The 13,475-nt window shown below is 55.0% G+C and overlaps 1 protein-coding gene across 2 annotated transcripts; it reads left to right on the forward strand.

Moving 5' to 3' along the window:
* Nucleotides 1–3,190: 3,190 nt before the first annotated feature.
* Nucleotides 3,191–13,427, forward strand: DLK2 (delta like non-canonical Notch ligand 2). 2 transcript variants are annotated; one of them, XM_085219519.1, is made up of 6 exons: nucleotides 3,191–3,491; nucleotides 7,868–7,969; nucleotides 9,019–9,082; nucleotides 9,984–10,114; nucleotides 10,620–10,764; nucleotides 11,217–13,427. In XM_085219519.1, the coding sequence occupies exons 1-6, from the start codon at nucleotides 3,419–3,421 to the stop codon at nucleotides 11,992–11,994; spliced, it is 1,293 nt and encodes a 430-aa protein (XP_085075645.1). In that variant the 5' UTR covers nucleotides 3,191–3,418; the 3' UTR covers nucleotides 11,995–13,427. The 2 variants fall into 2 exon arrangements, with proteins under 2 accessions (XP_085075645.1, XP_085075646.1); XM_085219520.1 differs by lacking the exon at nucleotides 3,191–3,491 and adding an exon at nucleotides 5,725–5,883.
* Nucleotides 13,428–13,475: the final 48 nt, after the last annotated feature.

Raw genomic sequence — 13,475 nt, forward strand, 5'->3', positions numbered from 1 at the left:
GTACCTGCAGTAGAGACTGAGGAACTGTTGTCTTTTCATGACAGAGAATTAGCCTGGTGAAGAGGCAGAGAGAAATGGTGCCCGTGCCCGAAGGGAAGAGCAGCTATTTGAGTGCAAGAGAAAACACTATCAGGGAGCAAAGGCTGGAGTAACGGTGTCAGCCTCACATCCAGACTCTAGGGCCTCCGAATCCTTTCCCCTTTGTTGAAACTTGTTTAGCTTGTCATGCTAATAAAAGGTTTGAAGTGAAAGAGCTAAAAGTATGGGGAGGGAAAGAGGGATGTCTCTCTGAGCCTGCGTGGGGCAGCAGGTAGGGCCAAGGTGCAGGCCTAGGGCCTGACATGGCACGGGGCAGAGCACCCACCCATACATGAGGGTGCACAAATGGTGCACAAATCCACACCAGGGAGGTGACGGTGGTACCTCCCTGGGGTGCACAAATGGGGGGAAGGATCCAGGCCCTCACCCCTTGCTTGCCTCTGAGGGCACAGCAGGGTCTTGCAGACTCTTCCAGGAAGGGGCACGTGGCTGTGTGCTGTCTCCTAAGGAGCCTTTCTGCATGCCTGGCTTGCTTCTGCAGCAGCTCAGAGGGACTTTTTTTTTTTTTTTTTGGTGAATTCTGCAGCTTCCCAATGAAGCTCTCGTTGTTTATAGGGACGGGTTCAGGCAGGCTGGGGAGGAATTACCTTTCCCTAGGACACGCTTGGTGCTTGGCTGAGCACACCACTTCCCTGCTCCACAAGAGATGTTGAAGGCCAAGGAGACAGTCAGTCTGCAATTAGCCTCCCCCTCTAACCTTCATCCATGCCCCCCAGGGCTGGTAATTACGGACTCCCATCCTTTGCAGCCAGGGATCAAGTCTTTCGAAGCATGGGCTCCAGTTTTATTAAATGACCTTGAAGATCACTGCAACAGACTCCTGACAGGTTTCTCTGCAAACACGGAGATACGCCAACCTCTGCAAACACCCAGAAGCAAGCTTGGAGATGAGCTGTGAGGAAGCTCCAAACATTCTCTTCAATAGACTCCCATTAAATGCTTGTGTGTGCCCAGTGAGATAGGGAGGTTTTATTGCTAGAGCTGCCAGCTGGAAGAGGACAGGACAGGGCACGGCTGGAGATGGGCTTCAAGGCACCCTATGGTGCGTGCCAGGAAGTGGAAGGCCTGGCAGACATCCTCTGATAGCTTCTCTTTCATGCCTGATCTTTTCCAACCTCCTCTGGCAGCGGGAGGTTGCAGGGAAAAGGGGTGCTTGGGACAGCCATGGCAATGGCTGTTGAATACAAAAAGGGAAGCTGAAGATCACAGGGCAAAATAAGATCCTACGCAATGAACTTGTGGGGGCTTTCTGTAAGGAGATGGCTCAGTTTTTTGAGCTGTGGGGGCCAAAGGTGATTATTTCTCCAGCCACCCTCTGTATATACCTGACTCTTTCCCTTCCTCTTCAAATGTATTCAAAGTAAATTAGTCAAATATATGCATACATATATTTTTTCTCTGGTGGCTCTCTTCTGACTTCAAGAGAAATAATCAAGTTGTGCTCAAGGAATCCATATCTCACAACAATGTGTGACTTTTCCAGCCCCACAGGGCCGGTTTGAGGCTGACACGTGGCACTGAGCAGTGGGAATCATCTCTCCGAAATACCTCATAGAGCTACTAAAGCAGCTGTCAAGTCCTTGGACATGGTGATGGGAAATGTAGGCTGGGCCACCCCTATGTGGCTGCTCTCCAGTGGGTGCATGTGAATGGTGCCTTCTCACACTTAGCACTCTTCCTCTCCCAGACACCCATCCTCCTGATTCAGGGGAAGGTAGAAGTCTTACTCCATAGCCGAGCACTCATCTTCAACATCCTGGAGCAGGAGGGTTTATAGCTCTTTGGAGTTCATCACTCTTTATCCTTAATGTCTATATAAATGTCCAGTCATTTTTGTAAACGTACTGAACATCTTCTCCTCCAGCAATGAGTTCCCTGAATGAGTATCCTTTTTAGAATAAAGGGGATCCTTCCTGTCATTAATTTTTATTGTATTATTTCTGATTTTGCTGAGTGTCCTGGCAGGCCACAAGGGATCCAAATGAAAAAGACCGCCGAGTCTCAGCAAAGTTCCCAGGAACTTCAGGGTCACAGGGAATGTGACACTGGGCTTGAGCAACATTCCTGAAGGCTTTGGGAAAACACAAAATAAAATCCTGGGGTAGCCCAGAGAGGCTGCCTTCACTGCAGCATTAACATGGAGGAGGGTGAATCCCAGAGCTCTCATGGGCTGATGCACCCCTTGCAAAGACACCAGGACCAAGGGAATTGAAGTTTTATCTTAGAATCATAGAATGGTTTGGGTTGGAAGGGACCTTAAATCCCACCCAGCCCCAACCCCTGCTGTGGGCTGTCACCACCAATTCAGCTGCCCGGGGCCCCATCCAACCTGGCCTGAGTGTCTCCAGGGATAGGACACCCGCAGTTTCTCTGGGCAGCCAGTGCCAGTGCCACTTGCCTTCCTGGAGCCATTTCTGATGGTCTCAACCTGGGAAGTTCTGAAGGGCTTTTGGAGCATTTATACCACAGCAAAACACAGGGCAGTGTGGAACTTGGTGGATTCATCAAAACTACACATCTCCCTCTTCTCCATCCTTCCCCAGATTCACCACTAGTCCCGCTGTTGCTGTTGACCACAAGCGTTGCTGTGTTTCCTCCCATCCACCCTCTGCAGGGTGAGAGATTACTGAAATGGTGAAAATCACACAGGAAGAGCCAGGAGCTCCTGCACCCTCGACCTTCACCCTCTCCCTGCCCCTCTCTTGCCCACCCCCTCCACATCCCCACTGCAGGCACAAACACCTACTGCCCATGGAAGCTATTTCTAAGCAATCCCGGGCATCTGGAGAATGAGGCTCCGAACAAATATTGGAGCGTGTGCGTGCGGTGAGCACACACACACACACATCCACACAGAGATGGTGCTGCTGCAGAGTCAAATATAGACCTTGGGGAAGGGGGAACAATGGCTGGGGTTGGGTTACATGGCTGCGGGGCCAGCGAGCTGCTGATGTTTGTTGTGGGCTGGGGTGGGATGGGAGAAACAAGGGGGGTGGCATGGGGGAGAACATTTGTTTTTACCCAGAGACCCCGGGGTGGTGCTGCACAGCAAGCGTGCATACAGAGGAGAGGTTCACCCTGAGCCGCGGGGGAGGATGCTGGTGTAAGCTGGCAGTTCAGAGGTGTTTGCAGCCATTCTCCAGCTGCTTGTGCTGCTCCTCTGTCTCCCTTAAGGGACTGCAGTGGGCAGGAAGGGGTGAGTTTTCCTGGGAGTCTGCAAAGAGAAGAGCTTCTTTCTCTTCTTGCTCTGGGGAAGGTTCCTCAGTGGAAGAGAAGAGGCAGTATCACCCGCTGCTGAAACCAAGCATCCTCACCCCTCATGTCCAGCTGTCTCCAAGGTGCAGGCTGCAGACACTGGAGGAAAAGCAAGCAGCCCCAGCTGGCTTTGACAGGTAACTTTTCCATCTCACTGGGAATGATGGTACAGGAAGGATCCTGCAGCTGGCAGGCATGGGGGAGAGACACAAAGGCTCTTTGATGGGTGGATGGGGGATTCCCAACCCCACTTTCGGTCTCTGCTCAGTGGGGTTTCCTTCATTGAAGGGAAGAGCACTGGAGGGATTCTTATGGCTAGGAAAAAATCCTTCCTAATTCTGACCCAGCAGCTGTTCCATGCAAGACGCCCCTAGGGATGGCATGGCAGGGATCAGAGCATATTAGAGCCGGGTCCAAGCCAAGTGCAGGAATCCCCTCCTCAAACCTCATACCTTGGGTCTGCAAATAGAGTCACTTTGGGTCTGCAAATAGAGTCACTTTGCTGAAGTCATCATGAGCAGCCTGGGGACAGCCAGAGCAAGGCTCAGAGTTTGCCCAGGGATTGGACAAGAGCCCTTCAGTGATGAGGAAGGAGCATGCTTAGGGTTCATCGTGCCTGGTGTGTTTGTCTGCTCCCTTCTGCACCCACTTTCTATGCCCACCCCTCTCTGTCTGTGGTCCTCACACCAACAGGAATAAACCAAACCCCAGATTCTTTTTCCTCAGATGTGTTCACTTCACCCTCTGAATCCCTGCCATGGTTTCCCTTCTCCACTCCCCTGCCTGGCATGCAGATCTCCAGCAGCCGATTTCCCCTCCCTAGCCTTGGCCACAGATTTCACCTCGGAGATGACTGTTATGGGGAAGCCACGTGTGTGGCTCAGCTCACTGCAACCCAATCCCACCTCCCCCTCCCGCACCACTCCTGTTGTGGATACAGATGCTTTTGGGTACCAACACGCAGTGTCGATCTGCAAGAGCTTTTTCTAATGTTCATTCAATCGAGGTTTACCTGCATGCAGGTATGGCCTTGCAATGTGGTGCAGTGCCCAGGCAGATATCTACAGAAGAGAGTGAGAGCAGGATGGAAAACTGCAGGAAGCATCCTAGAGCTGGTGCACCTCAGTCAGCATCCGAGCTGCAGGAGACTGGGACCTGCCTGATCCTCAGGGCTCTTGGAGCAGTTCCATGGGGTGATCAAGACAGGGGAAGGCAGGCAAAGAGAAGAATGGTGTTTCTGCCTGACGGGAAAGCAGAAAGGAGGCAGAAAGGAGGCATGTGAGGTAGGAACCCATAGTATAGCTCCTAGAGTTGTGCTGTCTGAACAAGCTGAGGTCTGCAAGCAGATGAGGTGCAGAGATGGACTTTGGTGGGGCTATGAGAGTCACAGGGGCTGCAGGAGGTGACAGAGAGGGCAGGGATGTGGTGAGGAGACAGGAACTGATAATAGCCACACGAGTACCGGGAGCATTAAGTTATTCTTGCTTCCTGGAGGAAAATAGCAAACTCTGGGGCCAGTGGAGTATGGAAAAGGGATGGATGATTTCTGATTAAAAATAGCTACGAAGGTGGTGGAGTATTCCGGTCTTATTGAGGGGCAGAAAGGCCATGCAAGGTGAGGAGAAGCACAGGCAGCTGTTCCTCTTAAGGACTTGGTTGCCCAACTCCTCACACAGGGCTGTCTCCGTGTTGGAGCATCGGTGTCTATGTCTCTTAAGCGGCAGCAGGAGAAGCACCAAGGACCACAGCTAGGTGGGATGGCTCCTTTCTGGCAGTTTGGCAGGGTGCCTTCTTACTGGGGTGTCTGCCTCACGTTGCTTCTCTACTTTCGGACTTTAAATCGCAGGGCTTGAAAATGGAGGTGTGCTCAGTGGAGGGACTGGAGCTGGCACAGAGGGTCTAGGGTGGCGTTTTCACTTCTCTCAGTATCTTGAAGCTTTGTGAAGCCTGGGGGAAATCTGGTGGGGTTTTCTGGTGCATAGGCAGAGGTGCTGAGCGGGAGGTGATCAATACGGGAGCCCGGCATTGCCCGACTCCAGCAGCGAAGCCTCCGTGTATGGGGATGTCTGACCCTGCCCCCTGCTAAGGGGTTCCTCCGGGATCCGACCCCCAGCCCGGAGCTGCCACGGTTCGTGGGTCCGGGGGCTCAGCCTGGCCCGCGCAGTGACCGTGGGTGGGTGGGAGTCCTGCGTGTGGCCGCCCCCGGAGGCAGCGGGAGCAGGGCAGGGGTGAGCGGGCAGGGTGGGTCGGGCCGAGCCGGCCCGGGGGGGCCGCCTGCGGTTTGGGGCTGCGGGAGGCGGGATGTCCCGGGGAGGGAGCGGGGATGTGCAGGCACACGCAGCCGCTGGCAGGCGGCCGGGGCGCGCGGCGGCGGCGGCGGCGGCGGGCGGAGCGGCACACGCGGCAGCTCCCTCCGCAGACCCGCGCCTCCCAGCCCCGCCGCCGCCGCCGCCGCCGCCGCCGCGCCGGGCATGGCCGCCCCTCGCCGCCGAGCCCCGCGATAGCCCCACGAGCCTCCGCGTCGCCGAGGTGAGCACACCGGGGAGGTGGGCTGGCCTCGCTGCGCGGCCCCCGCCGCCCGGGAAGGCGGCGGGGCCCGGGTCGTGCGAGGCCCCCCGGCCGGAGAGGGGGAGCAGCGGAGCGAGCGCTCCCCGCAAGGACCCTCCCGGGAGTGCGGGGGGGATCCGGAGGGGTCGTGAAGCCGCGGGGGTTGAAGGGGCCGGGAGGGCTGAGCCGCGGCGGCGCGGCGTCTCCCGGTGCATCCTGCCGTGCTCGGTAGCCCCGGGCCGGGGGACTGGGGAACAGCCCTCGTTCTGAGGTTGTCCCCGGTCGCCTCCGGCGGTTCCCGGTCACTCGCGAGGGGGTGTCTGTAATTGCCCCCTGGGGGCCCTCACGCCCCGGGGCACTGGAGGGGATTAGGGAGGAGAGAGTGGGCGCGACCCTGCGCCCCAAGGCCGGGCCCGCTGACATCCGCGTGGGCTCCGGTTGCCACCGGGATGCGGCCACGAAGGCAGCACTCGGAGGTCTGGAGCTCGAAGGGGCAGCAGTGGGGAGCCTCGCGTAGCGAGCTTTGCGATGACGCGTGGTGATCGGAGGTCGGGCTTTCAACAGCCCTAAGGGATGGGCTGCCAACTGCTCGCCCGTCAGCCCTCAATTATTTTATAAGTTTCCTAGGCATCGCTTCGCTCTCTCCTGAAATGCTGCAGCTGTCCACTACTGCCCAGCATTTCAGGGCAGGAAGCGAAGGACAGTTCTGAGAGCAAAGTGACAAGGGGAGCACACAGAGAGAGGATGCTGTGATCCCTGCTGGAATTTGGCTGGGACACTGACAAACGCATTCCGCAGTCTCTCTGAAAATGCTGTGTCCTTTGTGGGTGATGGTTTGTTTATGGCAAGATGCTCTTAACAGCATCATTGCTTTGGGCTCAGTGGGTGATTTTGTATGGTCCATGTGTGTCGAGCCATTAAAAGTGTCCCTAGCACCTTGTCCTGCAATGGATGTAGGTGGGGGGATGACTTCTCTCCAAATCTGGGCAGACTTCCACATAGCTATGGACCCAACGCAACCTTCTCTCACTTCACAGTGGGGCTGAAAGCAGCACGGCCTCTGCTCATCACACCCACACAACTGGATGGAGCCTGCTCCATGCCACGCTCCTCACGGGATGGCTTAACCCCTCCCATCTCATTATAGTAATATCCTTATGATATCACCCTAGAATTTCCTGCCCTAAACAACCCCAGAAGGCTGGGAGGGATTGAAGTGTTTTTTTGAAAGTGTTTAATGCTATTTTACAAGGGCAGGAGGTGGTCAGAAAATCAACGGGTGCAGAAACTCAGGGCTCACGGGTCTCTCTGTGGGGTGGCAGAGGGAAAGGGCTGCACCCAGCAAGTGAGCGCTGTTCGGGGCTTCAACCTTAGGGCCTATTGCTTCACCCCCTTCCTTACCAATGCTATTTTCCCTGGTGCTACTTACTGCCCTCTCACCACCTAGATCCACCCCATTCCCTTCCCTCCTAATTGAGCCAGACGGAGCTTTGCATCTTAGCCACTAGCTTATGAGGTTTGCTTGCTGCAGGCAGTGAGTCTTTGAAAAGCAGCCCATATGCTGTGAGCATAGGATAGATGCAATGCAGGGACCTCACACCTCACTTAATACAGAGCTCAGGTCCCCTGACGCAGGGAGGGAAGGTGAAGGTCTCCTTGGCAGCGCTAGTGTTCATAGAGCCTGGAACAGAGCAGTGTAGCAGCCTCAGCTGCTGTGCACTCAGCACTGAGCGTATTTGTTTGGTCTCCCATATGCACATGTTAGATGGCTTTTTGGTTCTTAGTGCTCCAATGTTGCATTAGAGGAAGGAGCGTGGAAGGACAGAGAGGTGTGTGGTGAGAAGCCCATACAAAACTGAATGTTTCAGCTCAGAACTCCCAGGCAGTGGAGAGGAAGGGACGCGTGAAGTGATGCTGCAGTGTGAGCCAGAGGCCTTTCCTCAGCCAGCTCTTTTTGCCTCTGTAGGTGTTCAACTCGGTGGGGCCACACTGACCATGCTCAGGAGCTTCTGTCTCCAGCTCATGTCCTTGCTTTGGATCCTCTTGGCCCATCACCAACTTGCCCAAGGTGAGTCTCTGGGTCCTGCTCTTCTCTGTCCACCTTTCCAAATCCGTTCTGGCATGGACAAAACTCCTCAGCTCATTGTGCAAAATAGAGCCGGCCTGACATGGAAAACCAGAGAATGCTTCTTCATCATCCAGCACTTGGGAGGTGACTAATGGCAACCATAAGGCCCTGTTGTGGTGGCAGCTGGGTGGCAGTGCATGAGCAGGCCGGAGGTGAGGGGTCCCAGTGCCCCACCTCTCACTGGGATGGGCCCATTGGGAGAGGCAGGGTGAGAGGAGGAGAAGATCTTGACCCCAAATGGCTAATCCTGGATCCTGTGAGGCAAAATCCTGAAGATTATCTTGCCCTACCCCCGCTCCGGATAAGTGCTGAGTTCCCAAAGCCATCTGCCAGGAGAGCTGCTCACAGGCAGGAGGGACAGTGATACCCAAGCCTGGACTGAGCAGATCCAGAACCACTGCCCTGGTTGGGTTTGGGAGGCTCCTGCCTCACGGATGGAGGTTTGGGAGGCTCATCCTTCATGGATGAAGGGGCCTGATCAGGGTGGGCAGTCACTTGCTGGCCAGGGTGCACACTAGGTTCCTGCAGAAAGCTCTGAGCAGGTGACGGGGCAGAGGGGGAGGTTGGGGCGAAAGCAGACACGGAGCTGGAGAGAGCAGGTTGACTTGGATCAGGACTGAGACGTGGCATGGCAAGACCATGGCTCAGTTACAGCCTCTTTATGGTGGCCTCTAAATAAATAAGCAGAACTGGATATCTGCTCCTCAAGGTGAAGGGGGGTGCTCTGGCCCTGGCTACAATCTGCTGCATGCAGTTTTTCTCAGGAATGGGAACATCCCAGAGACACAAAGGACCCGTTCTCACTACTTCTGCCTTTGGTGCCTTTATGCCCTGTGTCTGCCTGAGCCTTCCCACTCCAGTGGTCCAGGTGCTGTAGCACAGGCTATAGGGTCCTATTTCTCAGTTATCTGCAAGCCAGCAGGGCCAGAGCAGATCTGGGGTCACCCATGATCTCTGCTTAACCTCAGCCCCCTGTCCCTGCCTTGCAGGTGATGACTGCAGTGAGCACTGCAACCTGGCCCATGGCAGCTGCGACCAGGATGGGAAGTGCAGGTACGTTCACCTCCCTCGATGCATTTATCTTTCCTCACCCACACCTCAGCCTTGGCAACACCCCACCGAAGTTGCCCTCTGCCCAGGGACTTCTGCTGTTGTGGTTTTTAGGCTTTCTCTTTTGGGAAAGGAAAGCAGCTCACACCTTCTGTTCTGCACCACAGCCTGTGATATCCAAGGGAAGGGGTGCTTGCTGCCCACTCTCAGGTTTATCCTGAGGTTTATCTTCATGCTGTTTTGTTTATAGTTTTTGCAGTATCTGGTGCCACCTCCGCTCAGCCCTGCTTCCATAGAGATGCCCTCTTTTCTTAGCACTTGCTGAGAGCTGATAGGATGAGGGAAGGCCACTGGGACGCTATAGCTTTGCTTTGTTGATGGCTGTGGCCACCACACCACTCCTCTGGGGCCAGAAGACTCGTTGTTTCCTGTAGGGCTCTGTTTTCCCACCACGCTGCACCCATAAGCCTGCAGACTCACAGTCGTAGAATATCCCAAGTTGGAAAGGACCCGTAAGGATCATTAGACCAACTCCTGGCTCCATTTTAGGACCATTCAAAATTCAGATCATACTTCCAAGAGTGTTGGTACCATGACCACTGCCCTGGGTAGCCTGTTCAAGGGCCCGACCACCCTCTGGTGATTAACATTTTCCTATCACCCAACCTGACCCTCCCCTGTAGCTCAGTGCTTTCCACATGCTGGCCACATCACGTGAGAACTTGCATGGTGACCACCCACTCCAGTACAGGACCTCTTGTCCCATCCCCTGGGGCTTCTGGTGTTACAGATGGGGCTTCTCTCTGCCTGTGTGGCTGTGTGGTGGGAGATACACAGGGGTCGTGCAGTAGGTACAGAAAAGCCACAAAAGCCACAGTGTCACAACGCTGCCCTGTCCCCTCAGGTGCGACCCAGGCTGGGAGGGCGAGTACTGCGAGGAGTGCGTGCGCATGCCGGGCTGCCTCCACGGGACCTGCCACCAGCCCTGGCAGTGCATCTGTCACAGCGGCTGGGCCGGCAAGTTCTGCGACAAGGGTGAGTCCCTGGCTATGTGGATGGCTGGCTCTGCAAAGGACAATGGAGCATCATCCAAGCTCATTCCCATGTTGCGCTTCAGGGTGCTGTGGCTAAAGTCCTGCACTGATAGGAGGGATGGCACAGCCAGAAGCCACGTGTGGGATGCCAGCTTGGGCTGCCAAGAGATGGGATGTGCTTTGGCTGTCCCTAGCTGCATGGCGAGAGCAGCATAATACTGTATCCAAGTGCTGTTATCTGGCCTAACAGCGCAGCTCCCCCATGCCACCACCATGGCGTGCTCCTGCTGGCTGGCATGCACAGCACTGGCACATCACGCAGGCCTCTAGGGCAACAAGGGGTCTTCTTGCCATCTCCAGGCCTGGGTTGCTAGTGCCTGTTGAAGGGAAGGAGAGAGAAGCTGTGGCCACTTTCCCATCCCCACTGGGCCTGGCAGAGTTCAGGAACTGAAGTGACTGCATTGACTCTCATTTCTCACTCACTCCACCTTTTCCTTCCCCCTCAGATGTCCACATCTGCGAACATCAGTCCCCATGCCAGAATGAGGCTCAGTGCATCTATGACCGAGATGGGGACTACTCCTGTCTGTGTCCAGAGGGCTTCCACGGGAAGGACTGTGAGATGAAGGCAGGGCCATGTGAGAAGGCAGGGTAAGACACAGCATTGTGATTACAGACAGCACTAGTTGCAGCTCAGCTTGGCTCATTGTCTCTGGATTTCCATGCACTAATGGAGTTAAGCCAAAACCATCTTTGGCTTTAGTTTAACTTGGCATGCTGCAGTCCCACTAGGGCTGTGATCTGAGCAGGTTCCCATCCCTTGTCAATGTGAATGCAATGAGCTTACACCAGTTGTGCCTTAAGGAGCATCAGGAGGATCTGCATCTTCCTCAAATCCTTGGCCTGCAGCCTCTTCCCATTGAGCAGCTGCCCTCTGCCTTGGGGACATCCCACCCTTGTCACTATGGAGGCAGAAGCTTTACCGCATCCATCCACCTGCTCTGTGGCTTGGCAGCCAGCTCCAGTAGCGAGTTTCCATCCCTATGGCAAGGGGAGTCGCTTGCTTTCCAGGGCTATGACCCATCCTTCCTCTTTCCTTGCAGGTCTCCATGCAAGAATGGGGGGCAGTGTCAAGATGAAAACGGCTTTGCCAGCAACTTCACCTGCCGGTGCCTTGCTGGCTTCGTGGGGGCTCTCTGTGAGCATGATGTGGATGACTGCCTGATGCGGCCCTGCGCCAACGGTGCCACCTGCCATGATGGCATCAACCGCTTCTCCTGCCAGTGCCAGGTGGGCTTCGAGGGGCGTTTCTGCACCATCAACATCAACGACTGTGCCAGCCAGCCCTGCAAAAATGGGGCCAAGTGCTACGACCGCATCAATGACTATGACTGCTTGTGTCCTGACCGTTTCACTGGCAAAACCTGTGAGATCTCCATCCCTGAGCCCACCTGGGCTCCCCCCTACCATCCTGTGAACCACGAGAGCGGCTGGGTGGTGAGGAGCACCACCAGCGAGATGCCTGAGGTGACACAGCCAGAGCCCATGAGGAGTGCTGTTACGGGGCGGCGCGTGGCCAACCACAGTGAGAAAGTGCCGGGAGGAGGGTTGTTAAAAATCTCTGTGAAGGAGGTAGTGACCCAAAGGGACTCGGGGCTGAGTGAAGCCCAGCTGGTGACAGTGCTGGTGTTTGGGGTGCTGACAGCAGTGCTGGTCCTCATCACTATCCTGCTCATCCTGAGGAACTGGCAGAGGGGCCGACAGCGGTCGAACTGGTGCCAAAGCCCTTCACAGGCTGCCAGGAAGCTCCAAGATCAGGAGTGCCAGGTGGGCATGTTAAACTCAGTCCTGATCGAGCCCAGGAAAACAACAGAGCTGTGAGAACTCTGAGCCGGGCCCCTGCAGGTCATCATGCTGGCAGACCCCTCGAACTGCACCCCAGGCAGCTGTTCTGGTGCAAACTGGGCAGTAGGGAAAGGCTCCTCGGGCAGTGAGCACATCAACAAAACCCCACGGCGCTGAGCTTGATGCAATGGGCCCAAACTATCTCCACCCAGCCAGCGCCTGTGTGAGTGGAGGTAGGGCTGCATGGGGCCAGCCCTGCAAGGGAGCAGCATTGGTACCGCTCCAGTGTGAGCGCTTGGAAATGGGACTGGGAGTGCTGGAATGTTGTCTCACAAGTGTCTTCTGCTAGGTCCTCTGCAACTCATCTCTGTGACTGGAACAGGGTCTCCCAGCTCTTTCTGGAGGCTGTAGTTTCAGATGCCATGTTCCAAGGGCACAAGCAGATGCTCTTGCTCTGTGGCCTTGTGGCCATGCGAGCCAGTTTGGAAAGACTGTAGAGATTGTTTAGGGTCTCCTGCCCTTTTTCTGCCCTGTGTGATGCTCCCTCCTCTTGCCATCAGACTTGACATTACAGATATGTTCTGTACCCTCCTGCTGATTATCCATGGTGCCTCTTCTCCCCTCTTATGGAGCCGTCCTTTCTGGTATGGACACACAACAAAGCTCCCCAACCCAATGTGCACTTCCGCTTTACTGTTTGCTGATGGGGAAGCGCATGGCCTCTTCCTTGTGGGGCATCCCAGGCCTGAGTTGGTCCTACTCACATGCCCTCACAGTTGAAACTGGAGATGGCCAAGACTGGAGATGTGCTGTGACTGGCTCAGGAGCAATACAGGATTCAGATCCTCATTTCACCTGCCAGTCTCTCCAAAGCAGCCTGCTGGCATTAACCTCAAACCAGCCAGTGCAGTGTTTCTTGATAGTAACCAAGCTAAACTCCCTGCAGTGGATGTGAGGACAGGATACAGAGCCAATGATGACTGTAGGAAGCAGATACAGCACTGCAATCTCCTTGCTAAAACAAGGCCGAGAGGCACTTAGCCTTGGTACCAGCTCTGCTCCGCCTTTTCTGGTCTAGTATACAGCAAGCAGGGCCTCCCTGCCACAGTCAGGATTTTCTGTGCCTCCTCATAGGAAAATCAAAGAGTGGAAATCTTAGAAAATAAACAACAAAACAACCCCTACTATTGGCCTGTAGGGTCACAGAACAGGGTGTGAGGTCATGTAGAAAGAGAGTGGCACTCAGGATTGAGCACTCAGTCAGGAGAGAGACCTGGGAGAGGGGACTGGGGCTTCATGAAAAAGATTATTTTTTTAATACATGAATGGATAATGTACCTTTATCAAATAAAACAATAAACAAGCCCAGAGACTGTACCAGAGAATGATAAAATAATTTAGGTTGAAGGCATTTCTGTACATCAACCTCCTGCTCTCAGCAGATTCAATTACATCAGATTGCTCAGCTACTTGTCCTGTCCAGTTGTATCTGTATTTTCATCGCTGCCCTCAAAAGT

The sequence above is a fragment of the Meleagris gallopavo genome, chromosome 2, assembly GCF_905368555.1.
Source record: "Meleagris gallopavo chromosome 2, MGAL_WU_HG_1.1, whole genome shotgun sequence".
Taxonomy (NCBI): domain Eukaryota; kingdom Metazoa; phylum Chordata; class Aves; order Galliformes; family Phasianidae; genus Meleagris; species Meleagris gallopavo.